General features: G+C 42.8%; 3 protein-coding genes across 6 annotated transcripts in view; 2 read left to right on the forward strand and 1 right to left on the reverse strand.

Moving 5' to 3' along the window:
- Positions 1–1,191: 1,191 nt before the first annotated feature.
- On the forward strand, positions 1,192–3,803 carry tmem127 (transmembrane protein 127). 3 transcript variants are annotated; one of them, XM_020590729.1, is made up of 4 exons: positions 1,192–1,644; positions 1,723–2,023; positions 2,115–2,279; positions 2,377–3,803. In XM_020590729.1, the coding sequence occupies exons 2-4, from the start codon at positions 1,786–1,788 to the stop codon at positions 2,685–2,687; spliced, it is 714 nt and encodes a 237-aa protein (XP_020446385.1). In that variant the 5' UTR covers positions 1,192–1,644; positions 1,723–1,785; the 3' UTR covers positions 2,688–3,803. The 3 variants fall into 3 exon arrangements, with proteins under 3 accessions (XP_020446385.1, XP_020446386.1, XP_020446384.1); XM_020590730.1 differs by having other exon boundaries at positions 1,195–1,303; XM_020590728.1 differs by having other exon boundaries at positions 1,202–1,303; positions 1,645–2,023.
- A 516-nt stretch (positions 3,804–4,319) lies between these two features.
- On the forward strand, positions 4,320–8,989 carry gatd3l (glutamine amidotransferase class 1 domain containing 3, like). The gene is made up of 7 exons (XM_020590644.1): positions 4,320–4,685; positions 4,787–4,839; positions 4,927–5,040; positions 5,171–5,302; positions 5,430–5,522; positions 8,554–8,719; positions 8,824–8,989. The coding sequence occupies exons 1-7, from the start codon at positions 4,569–4,571 to the stop codon at positions 8,956–8,958; spliced, it is 810 nt and encodes a 269-aa protein (XP_020446300.1). The 5' UTR covers positions 4,320–4,568; the 3' UTR covers positions 8,959–8,989.
- A 1,583-nt stretch (positions 8,990–10,572) lies between these two features.
- The window catches only part of igsf9b (immunoglobulin superfamily, member 9b), a 29,264-nt gene continuing 20,721 nt past the window's right edge, over positions 10,573–19,115 (reverse strand). For both annotated transcript variants that reach the window (XM_020590435.1, XM_020590437.1), the window contains exons 11-22: positions 18,965–19,081; positions 18,721–18,871; positions 18,436–18,547; positions 18,160–18,335; positions 17,808–18,046; positions 17,309–17,393; positions 16,665–16,835; positions 16,481–16,517; positions 13,000–16,350; positions 12,670–12,839; positions 12,286–12,492; positions 10,573–12,074 (exon numbers count right to left, since the gene is read on the reverse strand). In XM_020590435.1, the coding sequence (XP_020446091.1) occupies positions 12,293–12,492; positions 12,670–12,839; positions 13,000–16,350; positions 16,481–16,517; positions 16,665–16,835; positions 17,309–17,393; positions 17,808–18,046; positions 18,160–18,335; positions 18,436–18,547; positions 18,721–18,871; positions 18,965–19,081 (4,809 nt within the window). In that variant the 3' untranslated portion in view covers positions 10,573–12,074; positions 12,286–12,292. The remainder of the gene's footprint in view (positions 12,075–12,285; positions 12,493–12,669; positions 12,840–12,999; positions 16,351–16,480; positions 16,518–16,664; positions 16,836–17,308; positions 17,394–17,807; positions 18,047–18,159; positions 18,336–18,435; positions 18,548–18,720; positions 18,872–18,964; positions 19,082–19,115) is intronic.

Here is a 19,115-nt window from a genome sequence, read left to right on the forward strand (position 1 = left end):
TCTTAAACGACACATAACACACAGTTGTCAATATAAAACAATGAGCAAATAAAAAGGGATGTATGGGACCTAATCAGGTCAGTAGTATGTTAGCAGCAAAAAAGTGTAGTAACATTATGAGGTGCAGCTCAGTGCAAATCTCAGTCTTTAGGAAGAGGCATGGGTGCGTGTCTGCACCGGTCCAGTGTTCTGTCTGTGTCTGTCCATAGGGGGAGGTTGTGTGTGTGTGTGTGTGTGTGTGTGTGTGTGTGTGTGTGTGTGTGTCTGTGTAACTAGGGGTTAGGGGGTGATTGGTTTCACAGCTCTGGGGAAGAAGCTGTGTCTCAGTCTGTTTGTTTTAGTCTTTATATTCCTGTACCTTTTCCTGGAGGGAAGAGGCACAAACAGACTGTTGCCTGGGTGGGTGGGGCCTGCAGCAATCCGCAATTTGGGGGTATCTGTACTTTATCTATCCCCATATTGAACACAAGTTTCAAATTCTTGGCTAGAAACTAGCATTATGCAAACTTTTATCTATCTGCTTGTCTGCACATCTACATATCTCTCTCTCTCTTTTCTTTTTTAATCGGCTGTACCACTATTTGGGATACTGGCTTTCTGAAGTGCTTATTCAGTATGTCAAGCTTCTAATAGTACCCTAGAACCCCCAGGAATCATCCAAGTCTTAATAACATGACTGCTGGACTCATTAAATTGTTTCTACCTAATATATGTCCCTTATTATGAAAATGCACTTGGCAGCTGCTGGAGACAGTTTCTGTGTGGGTCTCGTGCTGGTCTTATTGTCAGGTATTGTCATGCACCCAATAGCAGTCTTTCTACTCATCAAGTGTGGTGCCTACCATTTGGAAGGACTGTCAGTGACTGGCTTCCAAATTTTAAAATGCTAGGACATGCCAATCTTAAATGGCCAATTTTAGCCTATGTTGGTCCATTTTACCCGATTTCACCCTATTTGTAAAAAATAAAAATCAATAATATAATATAATTGTTACCACAAAAGCGTTTAGGTCTGGTCTCAAATGCATTTTCATTTCATTTATGGGTTTATTTATTCTTTTTTCAGCCTGAATAATTACTTATTTTGTCTAAATGACAAATACTATAGCTACTGTATAATTTATCACGATTAAATATCTTGCGTTAATATTATACCGCTATATTTGCAGCTGCTGTTGTTTAGCTGTTTAGAAGAGTCTCTAGGTGGGGGCATTGTTCGTCACTGCCGCTTAGACTGCAGTTTATTGCTTCCACGAAGAAGAATGATGCGAACGAGGAAGTCAACATTTTGCAAGAAGCCAGCGTAAGATACCTTTTGTTTTGTTTTGACAGTTTTCTGGACGAGATTGCTGTTCATTTTCAACAAGATACACAGCAGGACTAATCCATAGACCTTAGTTTCTTTTATTTATTTATTTAGTTAAGTGTATTTTTGTTGACAATTGGCGACATTCGGCATTAGCTGTAAGCTAACTTCACACGCTAGTAACAGAGCTAATAGGCCTGAAGGCCATTGTGTGCGCGACGGTCAGATACTTAATCTGTTTTATCAAGCAGACAGTTTAAAGGTTAAGCTTCGTTTGTAAATATTAGATACCACAGTGAATCAGGTGCTAAGACAACCTCCGTCCGTTCGTCACCCAGGTAACGGTAACTGTACGGGCTCACCGGTTCTGTTCTGGTTGGTTAGTTGGGTGACTTTATCGTTATCATATCGCTCAGTCCCAAATACTGACAGTAAAGGGAAACCGCCACTTCAACCAACGATCAGGAGGTTGGATCACCATGTATGCCCCACCGGGTTCTACTGTTCCTGGAGGCCGGAGGAGGAGAGGGGGCACCTCGCTGCCCAAGCAGCCGGAGCGGAGCCTGGTGTCGGCGCTCCCCGGAGCTCTGTCCATCACAGCGCTTTGTACAGCTCTAGCGGAACCGGCCTGGCTCCGGGTTCATGGAGGCACCTGTCCGAGACAAGAGCTTGGAGTGGCAGATGTCCTGGGTTACACTGACCCCAAGCTTCTGGACGGTGAGGGCCCACACAAATCGATGAAATCCTGCAGCAGAGATGAATCTGCTGGCTCATCTTTAATGCTTTTTGATGTCTCCGTGTCTTTCAGATTTTTGTATGAACCCACAGACCATCTTGCTGCTGAGGGTGATTGCTGCCTTCTGTTTCCTGGGCATCATGTGCAGTCTGACTGCTTTCCTCTTGGATGTGTTTGGGCCCAAGCACCCTGCTCTGAAGATCACACGCAGATATGCGTTTGCACATATTCTCACAGGTATACATCTGTCATACTGAAATTATTTCCAGGTCTTTTTTAAGAAAAATCTGTTTGTCTTTTTTGTCTATTTAATAGTTTTTTTCCCTCTTCTCAGTGTTACAGTGTGCCACAGTGATAGGCTTCTGCTACTGGGCCTCAGAGCTCATCTTGTCACTACAGCAGCAACACAAAAAGTACCATGGCTCTCTCATATACGTCACTTTCGCCATCAGCTTTTATCTGGTGGCAGGTGCGGGTGGAGCTTCTATCCTTGCCACAGCTGCAAATCTCCTGCGCCACTACCCCACCGAGGAGGAGGAGCAGGCTTTAGAGCTGCTCTCTGAGATGGAGGACAGCAGTGAAACCTTTCCAGCTGATTATGATATTGCCAATCAGTTTCAGCCACCACCTGCCTACACGCCCTAATACCACCAGCTTCTCTGTCAGCACAGCTACTGGCTTGATGAGCAATCCTCACTCTTTATCAAATGGATTTCTTTGCAAATGCTCTCTAGAATGAACACAGTATGTGCACAGACTCCTTGACTGACAGTGCTTAGGTGCATGAAAGCTTTCTTTAGTGGTGGCAGAAATTTAGGAGATGATTCTTACTTTCACCACTGAAGTTGTTAGTGATTTGCATGTAAATGGCTTTTAGGGTTTGGTCCTTACATGTAAAGCAAACTTAAGTGCAAGGAGTGGTCCACACAGTTCATTAGAAGTGACCGATGAATCAGCCACAGCCCGTTCTAAAGCAGACATTGAAGCTGGGCTGTCGGCAGGTTGTCAGCAGTTGTGTTGCTCTTGGTTGGATGCAGATGGAGCTTTGTTAAGCAGCATTTGGATTTGATTTTTAATATGCTTGCCACATGTATGTTTTTATTGTAAACAAGTACAGAAATACACTGAAGAAATAAATAGTTTGACAATTTTGAAAATAAAAGATCAAATGGACCTTATTTATTATTTAGCTGTCTGTGCTCTCTTACTTTTCTTCTTCTGCTTTGTAGACATCTGTCACTGGTTTAGTCTTATTTAACCACTACCTGTACTTGAAATAACACAAAAATTGTCAAATGTAAGACAGGTCTTTGTGGTGTTTTTAAAAAAGGATTATGGCATGTGTATGTGCTGAGAGCTTAGAAATCACATAGAAATGGCGAAACATGGGTGACATTTGGTTACAGAAACGTCCCATGTAAGTTGGTTGTGTCATGTTTCTTGTGTTTGATTTTACAAAACAAACTTCATTTGTACTTTATGATTACCATGTGTGACCATTTCAGTATGTAATTTCTATGCATGAGTTCTTTTGTGTCTAACTTTTAAACCTCCAGGCTGAATCTGATGAGATGATCTCAGATAAAGCTCCAGTTGAGGTTTAAAACTGATTGATGTGGTGATTCTTGTTGGCTGTATATTGTTCTGTTTACACAATGATTTTTTTGTTGCATTTTGTTCCTGAAGTTGTCACAATACTTTCCTCACTAGTATGTAAATATTGTTTCTACATGAAAAAGTCATAATAAATTAAATGCCAAATTTTGCCTCACATTTGTCATCTGTAACTTGTCACTGAATCCTGGGTTCTTTACTAATTGTAGCTGTCTTCCACCATATGCAGCCTGAAGGTAGGAGTTGTAGTTTTGATTGAACAGTATATTGACTGTGACATTTCCATCTGACCAGGGGTTTACTGTCTAGACATTCGGCGTGGCATTACAGAGAGTAAGAGCCTTACAACTTAATAAGACTTTAAAGGGCATACACTATGCCTTGTACCGAATATCCACGACTACCTTGTAAACAATATAGTAACATTTTCAAAACTGCACATGGATGCAGTGTTGTGAAAAAGTCAGTCAACTAGTCTATTGTATAAAACCATATTTTAAATCATTTTTTAAATGATAATTTCTACGGTTTACTCCAATTCCATAAAGAACATTAAAGAGTTAAACTTTAAATGGGTCAAGATATTTTATGGGTTAAAGCACTACATGTTTAGATTACTTTCCAAAGCTGAAGTGTCACTTTGTGTCCAAATGACTTAAGTTAATCAGATGAATAAACAAGGCACTAATAGGGAAAGGTGTTCAGGAGGGGGATAGGTCAGTCAAGGCAGGAGTGATTGAGCTTCTCAGAAAATAGAGCTTATGGGGTAACGTCACTTAGCCACCCTCTGGGGGTATATATATGGACAGCCACAGCAAGATCAATATTACAACCATCAAAGACTTTACAAGCCTGGTGGCAACACTTTTAGGTCATATCTTCCTCCTCAAACAGTGAGATTAAAGCAAAATCATGCTGGCAACCAGGGCTTTGCTGTCCAAACAAACACTGGCTGTTCTTTCTCGCCAGCCTGCCTGCTTTGTTCATCATGGTGACTATGGCAACTGGGGAAATACCAATATCGCAGTGGTAAGTGAAACAAAAGAATACAAGGTCAGGGAAAATTATAAGTGTGGGTGTTAGTGTGATTTGCGACTCAGATTTGGTTTGTGAATCACAATGTGTTCCAGGTTTTCTCAGGATGTGGCTGGTGGGATGGGACTGATGTGCACGAGGGAGTGTAGTGAGTATCACTCAGGGCAGGAATGTCTCACCACTGCATTAACATGTCACAGTGGCAAAGACGGTAATTCACAACTCTTATCTTCAGCACCATGTACCACCTGAGCCGGAATGGCGCTCGCTTCCAGATGTTTGCTCCAAATCAACAGCAGATGCAAGTGATGGACCACATGAGGAAGCAGCCTGCCTCTGGCGAGAACCGGTAGGCTTGTCACGAAACACTGATGCACTTTCATGTGTGCTGGGCTCATAGCAGGGTCCAGTATGTTTCTACACCTGACTTGGCTAATTCCACAAGGTCGTATTTATGATGATTTCTGGCCATTACATAGGAACATGATGATGGAGTCAGCTCGCTTCAGTCACGATCAGGGAATGATGCAAATGCAGGACCTGTCCAAGCTGGATGTCAACAATTTTGACGGTGTCATCTTTCCTGGAGGCCATGGCATCACCAAGAACCTGTGAGAAACACTGAAATATAAAGGGATCACTTTGAGACAGTGTAAAATAGAATGAGATCAGATATAATGCAAGCTGGCACGATGAAGATGGATCACTAATATTAGTATTTAATTCTCATCTCTTTAGATCATCTTTTGTGAAAGAGGGCAAAGACTGCAAGCTGCATAATGATGTTGAAAGGGTGCTTAAAGATTTCCACCGTTCACACAAGCCTATTGGGTATGTACCATTTGATCTATTAGTTCTGAAGTAGCAATACTGTATAACTCTACTTATATAAAATCAAAGGTTTTAAGTATTATGGGAGTCGTGTGACATTGTGTCTTTTTTTGGACTGTACAATCACTTAAACATGAGGCAACACTGCATACTGTCACTGATATGCACCACACTTTAAATGAGATTACTTCAAATGACATTAGACTAGATAAACACAGGAGATTTAAACGATCCCTGTAGTGGAATTGGGACACTGGAGCAGCTGTAGAAAGCAACATGTCAGACAGTGAGGTGTTTATCGATTAATAAAACTGCATTTTGCATCAAATGTTGCAGACCATGTTATGAAGTTTGGATAAAATCTGTCCTATTACTGACAGGAGCAGGCTGCAATAGGTGTTCTTCCTGTAGTATAATCTAAATTTTATTTAATTTGGTACAGTACAATGTTTCCAAGAGACTACATTTTACTTTTGCCACATATACTAAAAATGATCTAAATTTATTATACCAATGTTGAAGATATGTTTTTGTGAACAAAGCTGTAAAAACTCTCAACACCTTATTGCTTATATATAGAAATTTGTGTTTATGTTGTACAATAGTAAAACTATGTAAAATGGACTAAGAGAAAAAATATTCACAGCAGGGAATAAAATAAAATTTTCACAGAGTCAAATAACTGGGGGGGAAAGCAAGGAAAGAAATAAGGAAGCAGTAAAAAAAAAAAAAATCGCTTGCAATGCAAGTTGATACATCATTTAAGCTGCTGGAGAAAATCTCCATTTTAACTCTCACTGACCCCAGAAAACATTATAGGTAGACATCATAGTAAAAGTCTCTGAAGAGAGAACACTTACAACATGAAAGCAGTCTGAAGCAGAGGTAAAGGAGACAGGACAGAAAGAAGGCCCCAGCTCTGAGGCAACATATGAGAACTGATAGAAAGCTCCTGTTTGTTGGCACACGGGGACAGACAGGGTGATGAGGGGCAGCTGTGCTGACAGGCGTCAAGGTCAGGTGTGGGGCACCTGGGGCCAGGTGCAGAATGGCACGTCTGAGAAAATGGGGCATTTAGGATTATAGGACTTAAGGAACAGAGTTGGAGGCAGAGGAGGAGGAAGAAGAGGATGAAGCAGCTGTTGCCATGACAACACAGGGCTATATGACCTAGACCCGGCCATCATTTAAAGTACATATAATACCAGAGTAATCCCTTCTTATTCCCATGACTGCCTGTAAAGACTCTAAGGCAACACAAGTGATGACAAGGGCAAGAAAAAAGTCAGCAAAGTGGGCTTGCTGAGCAGTATGGCTTTCGCATGTTGCTGTTTCAGGTACATCTGCTCTTCCTCCATTACTCTATGTTGTCAGAGCTGTAATTGGTGTCTTGATGTGTCGACAAAACCTTGTGTTTTGTTACATATCATAAATGTTTTAGTCCAGTTTAATTTAGAAATGTAAAAGTTAGAATGAAAATCAACTGGATGCGCCCTTATCTCAAAATCAGTAGTTTTGTTAATTAAGATTCAGCTTGAATAAGAAGGTTTCCACTTGAACCTTGACAGGATATCAAATTTAATTTAGCGGGCGTTCACTGTAATCATTCATGTGCTATCATCACCTAGTCTACTTTGTTTTGAATCATTTTTGAGTTGCCCTTTGCAGCATCCAACACTGAGGTATGCTGGTTTATAGTGTTTTAGAGGCAGATATCACGGTGTGCCTGTATGGCACTGGAAAGATTCATTTTATTTCTAGTTGATGGAGTCCAATGGGAGGAGATGTTCAGTATCTCAGGCAGACAATGTAAACTGCTCTACCTGAACTTAACTTACTGTGGTCATAGATCTACTTGATGCATTAGCTTTACTAACTGTGCCAGTGGCCTATTTACAGAAAATATAATGGAGAAATAGGGTGGAGTGCCTTTTTATGAGCAGCCTTTACTACTCATGTGGCGTACACAGACAACTATTTAACTGAGGTTAATGAGCTGCCCAAATTCCACTCTCATTTTCCATTTGTTCTGTCACGCTTCACTTTAGCAGTGTTGGTAAACCTATACTGCATGAACACCATCCAGAGTTTGACTAAAGCAGACCTTAAGACAGAGTTGTGCTGTGAGTGGGCTGTGGCTTTTAGAAGTACAGTCCCTTTAAAGCCTGTAAACAGCATTGACATGTATTACATGAACTCACCTACTTAGCTGTCCACTATTGGCCTTTTCCAGAGAACACATTCTGACATATCACAGTAGGAAACAAATAGGTGTAAATGATCAAATTAATGACAGCCGCTCCACTGCTTGGCTCACTGTCACACTGCCACGTCTTACTGAGACACATGAATAGAACAAAGTCAATGTTAATGATATTAGTAACACCTGAGCCTGTTGTTGAAGTGCAAAGAGCAAAATCTACACCGTTGCCTCATGTAGATTACAAGCTGTGACTGGACTGGACTGTTGTATGCACAAAATCTTCAATAAATTCCAAGTATAAGCATAAAGCAACCCCTGTTTTTCTATGACAGCATAGCCCACCCACACCATAAACACAGATATGTCTGAGTCCTAAGGAGAGGTCTCTGTGTGCATATACTTCTCAGTTTGTAGGTACAATTAGTGGAATCCTACTGACATAAACTATGCAGAAAAATTAAGTGTGTAGGATGCAACTAAAATTGCCCCATATTGCCTGCGCAGGTGTGTGTGTCTGTGTGGTACTTGATTCAAGTACAGTATGTCAAGAATGTCATCTGTCCAAAACTACTGCATATTCTTCTATGGTTATAAATGATGGACAAATTGTGATAATAAGCAGCTGACAATCTGTCATCTTGCCTCAAACTCCTAGTCTGGCCAGTAATATTAAACACTGACGTTCACCTGCTGGAGAACATTTCTTTTTTTAGGCTTTGAATCTCTCCTGTCTGCTACTGGTAAGGCAATTTTCTTCACACCTGATCTGTCTTGTGTCTTAATCTGGACTTAATATAAACCTCAGCGGACTGTCTGCTCCTGTTTCAGGCTGGCCAGCATGGCTCCTGTACTGGCCTGCCGTGTGCTGCCCGGCATCGAGGTGACCATGGGCTATGAGCGAGATGAAAATACTCGCTGGGGGAACTGGCCTTACACAAACATGGTGCAGGCTGTGAAGAACATGGGTGCACACCACAATGTCCGTGAGCCATATATATCCTTTTATTTTACCAGAGATGTTAGTGAACTGCATCCACAGAGCGTCGGTGTTTCTGTTCTCAAAAAAAGTCCTGCTTTGACCTTAACCCTTTCTTCTACGAGGCCTATGTGGATGAGAAAAACAAAGTGGTCAGCACCCCGTCCTTCATGTGGGAGACAGAGAATCACTATCATTATATATTTGATGGCATCGGAAATATGGTAAAACATGTCATGCGTATGTCAACCAAGTGAGTTGAGGCAGTGAGCCTGGTAAAGAAACAGAGGAAGCTGGCATTCATATACAACATACTCCTCTGTATTGTGTTCTTACCTGAAACAATATAAATGCTTTAGTTGAAGAACAAATGACTTGTCTTGTGTAACTGATGGTACTGGGTAAAACATGTCACATGTTTAGTATGGCCCAAAGTATGTGTATGAGTTCAGGTAACATCCATAGAGAGTAGAGCTGCACATCTGAAGGATGAACGGGGTCACCATCTAGTATTTGCCTTGACCAGTGTCTTGGACTGGAGGCATCCTGACTTGTCACAGTGATGTGTTTGTGTGACAGTCTAAACGCAGCAGAAAGCCCAGCTCAGTGTTCGATCAAAGCTAACAGTGACCTTGTAAACAACAGTATCAGTAGTTTAATGACAAATATTTTGGATCTTTTGCTGCAGTTTTAGGCAGTATTACAGATTTGGGATCATGTAAAAAACAACAACCAACAAATAAACAAAAAAACAAAACAAAATCGATGACATAACATAATCAAACATAGGATGTAATTCATGTTTCTTTTGTCTCATTTAGATTCATCAACTGAGGACTAACACCTTATAATGTAGCGTAGACACACTACACACCCTCTTATTATTATCCTATCACTGACTGAAACGTCAGTCCTGAGGTGAGATGACTCACCTTTCTCCAGTAAGTTTTTAGTATCTACACTATGTTGCAACACAGGACATTTAAGCTTGGAGTGAAAGAGCAGCGTCACTCTACAGATAGCATTGTTGGTCTGTTACTCAAGTTGGTCCAGACTGCAATATTGCACTTTGTCTTTCTTCGCTCCACCTTCATCCAAGATGGTATCTTCCAGCTTCTGATTGACTGAACACATATGATCCAGGTAATCAGCAGTGGACAGGGCAGGGATAGTTGGAAAACAAGCAGGGCAGCAGCACTTGAGGACAGAATTACCCACCCCTGATGTAGGTATTTATCCATCCATCCATTATCTATACCACTTATTCCTGAGATGTGGTGGGTGGGCTGGAGCTAATCCCAGCTGACATTGGGCAAGAGATGGGGTCCACCCTGGACAGGTCGCCAGTCTATCACAGGGCTGATATGTAGACAAACAACCACACACGCTCACACACCAATCAACCTAAGCTGCATGTCTTTGGACTGTGGGAGGAAGCCGGAGAGAACCCACGCAGGCACAGGGAGAGCATGCAGACTCTGCACAGAAAGACCCCAGGTCGGCCTAGGCTGTGAGGCGACAGCACTAACCACAGCATCATTCCTGTAGGTATTTAAAGGTTATGAAAATAATTTTGACTGGCACATCACTGTTGTCAGTCAACCCTGACACCTGAATGAGTGCACATGAGAGGGTGAAAGGAGGAATGAGACAACGAATAAATTAACTATGATGGGAAAAGGGGAATGGGCCAAAAAAAGTAAATGCATGGGAAACATGTGGGTGGGCTGAGGCAGGCGAGGTGTAAATATACATGACAGGTGATTACAGGTGTCGCCTGTAAATAAACTAGTACATCATTTAAGTTAATTCAAAGAGCAGCTATGTTCATTTCCTTAAAACACAATAATAATACTAGACAGTGTGTCAGGTAAATTCAGAATAAAACAATTTATTCATTACAAACATAAAAAAAGACAACAAGATGGCAAGATATAAAATTTCCAGTTTGTACAAAACGTCCAAAACCATCATCAGGAATGCATACTCACTCCATATGAAGATTTTCATCTGGGTTATATTAAATCTAAAACAAATGTTGAATCCTCCCCCACGTATAGCTACAAAGACATTCTTAAAGTCTCAGTCAAGTGATGTACAAAAACAGCTTTTGTCATTTTTCAGTAAAAAACAAAACAAAATGGCAGCTAATGGACATAAAATTCATAACAACTGACTTTTAATTCGAATACAGAATCAGGAGCAGATATAATATTCAGTGTTTCCTTCACATCAGTGTTGTGAATTGTAAACATTGTTGCATAACTCATTTCAATAAATATACAGGAATACGCATAATGTGAGCAACACCTGTGTAGAAAAGGTACAAAAGTTAAACAAGTTTAACCACCTGATCAGTTCGATTACAGCCCATCCCTTCCGCGGTCAATCAATTAGTGTATTTGTGGCATTAACAAAAATAAGGCAAAATTATTTCCCAGTGTTTATCAAGTTTTACAGTGTCTTATTTCATCACAGAGGCAAAGTTGGACTGATTCAGATGGAGCAAAGTAGCATTTTTTCATCTGATGAAATGTGAACAGGAATATACAACAACAGGGTTCACTCACATTAAGATACATATAAACATTTGTACACTCTGAACAAATACTGTGAGGCTTTTTTAAGTGATGTGATTAATAAAGTCTCAACCGAAGAGCTTTATCCTGACAGTGAAGTGTGAAACAGGGAGTTATTTCAGGGAACCAGCAGGTAACTCACAATGGCAAATGAACTCAATCTTTTTTTTTAAACAGTAAATCAATGTTTGAAGTCATGAAAATTAGGTTACATGAACTGTTAAGACCTTTTATATCAATTCTTTGTGTAATTACAAGTGCTGCCCAAGAGGGTGGCAAAAATGCAGTTTGACTGGGAACACAGGCAACACCTCCACAAACATATCTCAGACACAGACCTACATAAGTGTTATTAAGGGATGTCTTTGATGCACTAGACATAAAGTTGAAATCCAGCCTTTACAGTGTAGCAGGCTGCTGCTTTTATAAGGCAGGTCTTTCTCAAAGGGGTCCTATAATAGTCATGGTTTAATTAAAATATCCCAAAATACATTTGCATGAGCTTTGTAGAAAAATAAATAATCCCTTCTCAGCATCATTATGCAACTACAAGAAAAAGAAAATGCCATATGTTAACAGCCAAGGAGCTGACGTCTGACACATGAAATGGGATACAGCACATAGTACCATGTCTTTAAAATACTTCACTTTAGTCTGCTGTAACAAGAGAATAACAAGTTTAAACAATGAGTTCTTTCACAGGACAAAACCCCAGTGAAGAGGAACAGTGTCCAGGACCACAGTGCTATCATCTGTTTATTAGATCTCCTGTTTGGTTTCTGTCCTAGATATACCTGTAAAAGACAAAGACAGAGAACAATATAGCTTTAATGAAATGGACAAGCTAAAATATTTTAACTATATGTTGAGCACCATAGATTCTAGCATGCACAAATTCATTGCACATGGATGACAGTGTAGCAGGCAAGAAAAGAAAGCAGGTTAGCGAGCAGAGACAGGTGGGGAAAAAAAGAGGAACAAATGGGGACAAGCAGGATAACAGACCAAGCAGCTAGAGCAGTGCTGAGACGGAGTCAGAGTCTGAGTCATGGTCAGGGCTGAGGCAGGGCTCACGGGAACTGATGGATTCCTGAGCCTGCCTGTATGCTTCGTACTCCTGGCGGAGAGCGTTGAAACGCGCCTCACTTAGAGAGCGGCTGTACTGGCAGCGAGGTGTGTTGAAAACTGGCGGGCTGAATGAGGGAGACGGGCCTGAGGAGGGCATCAGGGAGAGGAAAGGCATGGATGGACACTTCATGGGACATGCTCACAATAATCACAGCACAAGGGCACAGGATGAGCATGTGCAGCACCATTACATCAAGAACTACACTCACAATAATGCATGGAACATCACACACAGTGAGAATATGGAAAAAAAATGATCACCTTTCTGTTGCTGGTCCTGGGGGCCACCAGCTTGATCATATCGGAGTTCCCCCCTGACTCTCCGAAAACCCATTTGTGACTGATCAAACCTTGTGGCCTCCAGGACTTCTGAGTCCACACAGACATCTGCAGAATCCCACTCATAACTCTCATCTACTGATGTGTTCCTTCTAATGAGATAAACAAAACAAGCGGTCAGACAATAGGAACCACAAACACGAAACACAAACAACAAAATGAATGTTATTTTGGCAACAAAAATAAATGCCTCTGCCAAGAAGCCACTCCGGTGTGTTGTGTTGTTATTGTCCAGGTGTGGTGGTGTTTCACCTTTTTGCTCGCCTCTCAGGCAGCTCCATCTCAGCTCTGTGCCGCTCGCTCTCCTCTGTGGTTTCTGGGGAGCTAAGCAGTGTGGGAGTGATGGACAGGGACTGTCGGAAGAGACCGGCACTACCTCTACCACTGCTCTGACTGGCATAACTGGCCCTTCCACCCTCCCTGATCTCCCGGACTTCCCGCATCTCTGTCTCCACTCCCCTCCCCATCATCCTGTCCAGCTGCCTATAGCTCTCTCCCTCCCTATGTGTGAGGGGAGGGTAGTAAGGTGAGGGCCAGCTGATGCCCCTGGGCAGGTAGCACCTTGGAGGGCCCCTCCTGGGATCCATGGGTCTAATGATATTCCCTCTGGATCCTGGCCAGTGTTGGTACTGGGGGACAGGGATGGATGTGGATATGGGGACATATTTATGCTGGGCAGATCTCGGAGTTTCTTGATAAGAGGGAGACCACCTGGAGGACTCAGGGAAAACAGCGGCTTGTTGTCGAGTATCACAGGGTTCCAGCATTGGCGAGAGTGAACTTCGTCTGGGTGGGTACATGGAAGGAGTGAGGTAGGAAGGACTAGCTAAAGGTCTTTGTGCATGATGAGGCCTCTCTAAGCTCCTCATATTGGGGCGTCTAAATGGGACATACTCCCTCCAGGACGGGCCTGGTCTGGGAAGGAAAGATGGTGCATGACCCAAACTGTGGGACTTCACCCTGACATCTGGGCTTGAGAACTTGTCCCAGTAACATTTCTCAGAAATATATGTCCTTGGGCTCTCAAAGTGTTCCCACCTCTGCAAACCTAAACTGATAGATTTCTTTAAAAAGGGGTGAGGCTGTCCCATTTCCGACAGCGTCCTGCAGGGGCCCATGCTTAAGGATTTCTTGAGAAATGGCACAGGGGCCTGACATATCCGTGATGCAATGTTATTAACCTTACTGCCCTGAGAACCTTGTCTTTGGGATTGCTCAGATAAAGACTCACTACTGTCTACAAAACTCTGAGAGTGTTTTGATACTATATCTGCCATGGCCGTTGCCGCACTGAACAAGGTGTGAACTGACTTGGATCCAAGTCTGGATGCGGCTCCGTCTGTGCTTTTACTCCCAATTCGGATTTGCGTTTTCTCATCATAGAGCTGTTTACTCGTTTTTTCTGCACCTGGAGATGATGGCCTTATCTCATCTGGAAATCTTACTCTAAGTGAAGAATCTCTAGCTTCCACATGGAGGGGGCGTTTAGAGCCCTGTTTTCTACCAACATCAAAGCTGGCCTCTGCAGCACTGGCAGAGTGAGGTTTTTCAAAGCCAGCTTCCTTTTGGTTTAAGCCCATTTCCTGGTTTTCCTGAACATGAACATCCCAGTTTTTAGGAACTACATCAGGTTTAGCCACCAGAGATGTCTCTGGACTTAGTTCTGAACTTAATCCAGCAGTGTCTATGGCTTCAGCTTCCTTCACAGGCTCATCTACACTCATTTCAATGAAACACGGAAGGCTCAGGTACTGAAGAATTGCACTTGTCTGCAGTGGGGATATTTTGGGAGATGAGGCTGCAGGCTTGGCCTTGAAGGACTCTGACATTCTGGGGACAGAAAATTGGGACTGGTCACTCTCTACCTCTTCTACAAGAGTTAGTGTGGTAATAGGGCTGGGACTATCAGAGAAAAGATATCTGTCACTCCTCCGTGTTCGAATGCCCTCGTTTTCTAACTCCGAGTAGAACCCCACACTTTGTTGGCCCGGAGTCTCTCTGTCTTTGGCTTCTACCCCTGCTGCAGGATGTTCACAGGGTAAGGTAGAATAACTTGAGGGACTGGGATCCCTTGTGGCTGTGCAGTGTACATCTACAGTTCTCTCAGGCTGACTATACCGTGCAGAGGCTGAATGTTCTGGCCCCTCACTGTGGACTGACCTTCCAGCTGCTGAATCCCAGGGCTGAGTGCCTGCATAAGCATATGAATGTCTATACCTTATACTTCTGTCCTGTATTTTTTCCCTTAATCCCTGCTCAGTTATGGACTTCCTGCAGGTATCTGGCTCACTCTGATGGCTTTCTAAGGAGACATCAGGGGAGAGCATGGGAAGGGAGGTGTTCTGTGTGACAGGTGAGCATGATGGATCAACAGCAGAAGAGCCCTCAGAGGTTTCCCTGCATGTGCGAGGATGCTGCAACCTTGGTGAAGTGGTCTCCCCGGGACTCTGTACAGGAATGAGGCTGGTGACTGATGTAACAGGGCTGATGTCCCACTGTATGCGAGATGTAGGGAGCCGATCCATGGGACTGCTAGTGTTTCCAAAGTAGCATGCCCTCCGATAGTCAGATACCCAACTCGTCTGACTTGAGGGCTTGTGTTTCTGTCTGATAGTAACATCTTTTGGCTTCCATATCGGCTCTTCCTCTGACTTGAGCACATCCCTCTGAGGGCTTTCTCTTTTATTAAACTGTTGCCTGTCTCTTCCATGACCACAACTTCTCTGATCAGCAGTATAGCTCTTCAGCTCTCTCTCTATTTCTTCCCTCTCCTTTGCCAGTTGGACACACTTGTTAATGCTATCCCTCTCCAGCACGCCGTCGAGTTGTGAGACCAGGGTGCTGTTATTAGTCAGCAGACTTTCAATAGGCTGGTAGCCTGAACAATGCGGTCTGTCTCGATCTTTATCCAGAAGCTCTGTTTGTCTGCCCAAGCTGGGGAACAGAACTTCAGTGTAGCCTGACATGTGGTGTCTCCTTAGAGAATCACTGGGTTTTTTCTCACTGTTGTCTGAATAGAAGCTGGCTCTTTCCAGTAGGGCCTCTGAGCCTTGTTCATCATCAGAGTAAAAGCAGCCATGACGGGAGAAGTTTCTGGCCATGGCTCGTACTCTTCCAGGGGAAGAAGGAGGTCTGCTCAGCTCTGGAACATCCACAGTGAGAGGAGAATCCTTCTTCTCGTCCTTCTCTGAGCTAAGGGTGCTTGACTTTGGAGAATCTCTGAATGATGTACAGTTGCTCCCTGAGCCACTTGCCCCACCATTACTTTGCAGAACATCCTTCTTCAAGTTTTTCGTACTGGAGGGACTGGAACCCTCTGGTAGTGGTTGGACAATGAAGCGTCCATCTGGCCCTCTGGAAATGGACTCCAACACAGTTGGTGAGGGGGCCTGAGACCCCAAGTGACTCTCAAAGACTGTGTAATGTGGTGGTGGAGATGAGTTGAACAAGAGTTTTTTCCGCTGGTCATCGTATTCCCCACGGCTGCCTTTATCAAAAGATGACCGATCAGATTGTCCAGAGGATGAGCTGGGGAAGAAGGGAAGCGGTGGACACAGCTTCAGCTTTAGGACACTGTCTGGGCTGCAAGGGGGCGAGTGAGCTCTGAGAATAACATAGAAATGACATTTTAAAACAACTCTACAGTGCTGCATGCTGTACATAAACTAATACATAAAATTACAATGTAAATGAAGGAATGAACATATGCAGGTGCGCTGGTGTGGACACTTACTCTGGACACGAGTTCTTCTGAAATGCAGATGGGAGATCTAGAAAAAGGTGAAGAAAGGATTAAAATGTCAAACAGCAATACAGTTGAAGTTGTCCTGTTTTGACAAAGTATATTTAATATGGTCTTAGAAAGCCACAATTTCACTCTGCATTTTTGTGTGTTGTCTTTCAATCTGATTTTTTACCCTGTCTTCTCTTTCTGTGCCGACGCTGTCTCCTATGACGCATATAGCATGCTGTCACCAGTGAAAGGATGATGGCCATAAACAGGAAGCACACTCCTCCTAACACACCAGCTAACAGAGGCTCAGAGATGACCTCTAAGAAACCTGGGCGTAGAGGATAAATGTCCATCCCTGTAATCAGATTGGAGAAAAAAAAAATTATGTTTGTAAATTCAACTGCTAAAACCCAATTCTAATTTTGTAAAGATCAAGTAATATATAGTTGCAAGAAAAAGTAATGGCACTGTTTGGAATTTCCTGGGTTTCTGTATAAACTGGAAATGTGATCTGATCTTCACCAAAGTCACAAATATCAACAAACACAAGATTTCTAAGCTGATAAAACACAAACACCTTTCATGTCTTTATTGAACACACCCATTAAATATACAAAGCGATGGTGGAAAAAGTAATAACACTAGACTTCTGATGTCACTAAATGTCAACTGGAGTCAGGTGTTAGCAAACCTGGAGCCCAATCGCATCACATAGAAAATCAAGAAACTTAAAACAGTGCCACTATTTTTTCTTGCGACTGTACACATTCCATAACCTTGACTCAATATGCATATAACACTCATGACAACTTATACAAAGCATCTTACCTAAGGTGGACACATTGACAGACTCGCTGGGTTCACTGAGTACTTTGTTGCTGCGAGACATCAGCCTCAGATCATAACTGGAGTCCTGAAAGAAATAAAGATCAGGCATTTGATTAACTTTTTTAAATGAAAAAAATAATCTAGTATACTTGTAATGAAAGTCACTTTGTCAAACATTTTCATTATTAAGCATAAGATCTGATTGGTGATGATTTTTAGCACAAAAGCTACAGTATTTAATCTACATACAGCCACGTAATGAAAACAAGAAACACAAAGGCCACACTGACTGGTCTCTGGAAAGTACAGGTTGGATGAAAGTATGAGAAAAAAAAAATCATGGGGCATCTGATGACCAAACAGTTAAGACCCATACCACATAAGCTCAATGTCTATTGTTCAGTTCCCGTGTTTGTTTAATGTCTTTCTATGTCTCTGAATTGTGAGCTATTAAAAATAATCACAAATCATCTCTAAAAAAAGAAAAACCGTTCATTACCCTTAGCAGTCCTTGTACAAGTAATTCACTCTGATTGGCACTGATGTTGCTGCTAAGGATGACCCACTGGGCCGTATCCCTGCGGACCTGCAGCACGTAGCCCGTCAGTGGAGACGATGGCGCCTCAGGAGGCAGCCACTGGAGGAGAACACCTTGCGCTGTCCGGTTGGCTGACAGGAGTGTGGGAGGATCAAGGATTGGGACAGTGGTGACCACTGTAGGTACTTCTGTTGGCACAGCTGATGAGAAGACCCAAATATGAGTTCCTACTAATGCACCATTTGGATAAAACCATGCAAAGATTATAGAGAGTAAACAAAAATCTAATCAGATATATGTTAACTATAAAGACCTTGGGTTCGCACAGAAACAATTTCACTGAAAGGTCCAGAGCCGATTTTATTTTGAGGCAGGACACTGAACTGATATGCAGTGCCAGCAAGGAGCCCTGGCACCAGCAGGTAGTTTTTGGATGTGGGAACAGGCAAAGATGCCCATTCATGTTTTCCCCTCGATGCCTGCTTGACCCTGAAAAAGATCAAAACAGCCAAAATAAAGTCAGCATAAAACAGCTGGGAATGCTGTTGACAGCTGAGAACAGTGTCATACTGTTTTATCTGTTACTGACCACACAGTGAACTTCTGGGTGTATCCACCATCAAAGCCAGGCACCCAGGACACATTAGCCTGGTTCACCTCTGTGGTGACAGATATCGAAGCCACACCATGAGGACTGGTGCCTAAGGAACAGAAAAACACTTCTGCAAATGAAAACTGTCAGGAATCCATGTGAATACATTCAGGTGTCGTGTATCATAAGGTAAAGGTAAAGGACTCAATCAAAGACAGAAAGGTAGGGAGGTGGTTATGCACACTCCCAGCATTTCCCAGCATATAAGGCTGGCCCACTCACCCAGCACCATGACCACAGTGCCTGCGCTGACAGATGCTACATGATTAGTGACCAGGCACTCCCAGCCCCCATGGTGATCTTTACTGAGAGGCTGCAGCAGGAGGGAGCCATTAGCCAACACACTGTATGGAGAGCGAGGAGTTGAACCAATCTATAAAAGAAGATAGTCCCAAGAAGTTAATTAGGGGATAGATATGTTTTTCTGCTCCTTCATAGATCTGGAGTTGAAATTGTCATCCTGTACCTTGCTCCATGTCACATTTGGAATGGGATCACCGCTGGCTTCACAAGGGATGATCAATTCTCTGCCCACCTCCTGGAGATAGTCAGGCCGAGGAGGCACTCGGAATGATGGAGGGTCCTGAAAAAAGGGGAAAGAGCCTTCTTTTGCCTAT

The sequence above is a fragment of the Monopterus albus genome, unplaced genomic scaffold (assembly GCF_001952655.1).
Source record: "Monopterus albus unplaced genomic scaffold, M_albus_1.0 scaffold12.1, whole genome shotgun sequence".
NCBI classification, from domain to species: Eukaryota; Metazoa; Chordata; class Actinopteri; order Synbranchiformes; family Synbranchidae; genus Monopterus; species Monopterus albus.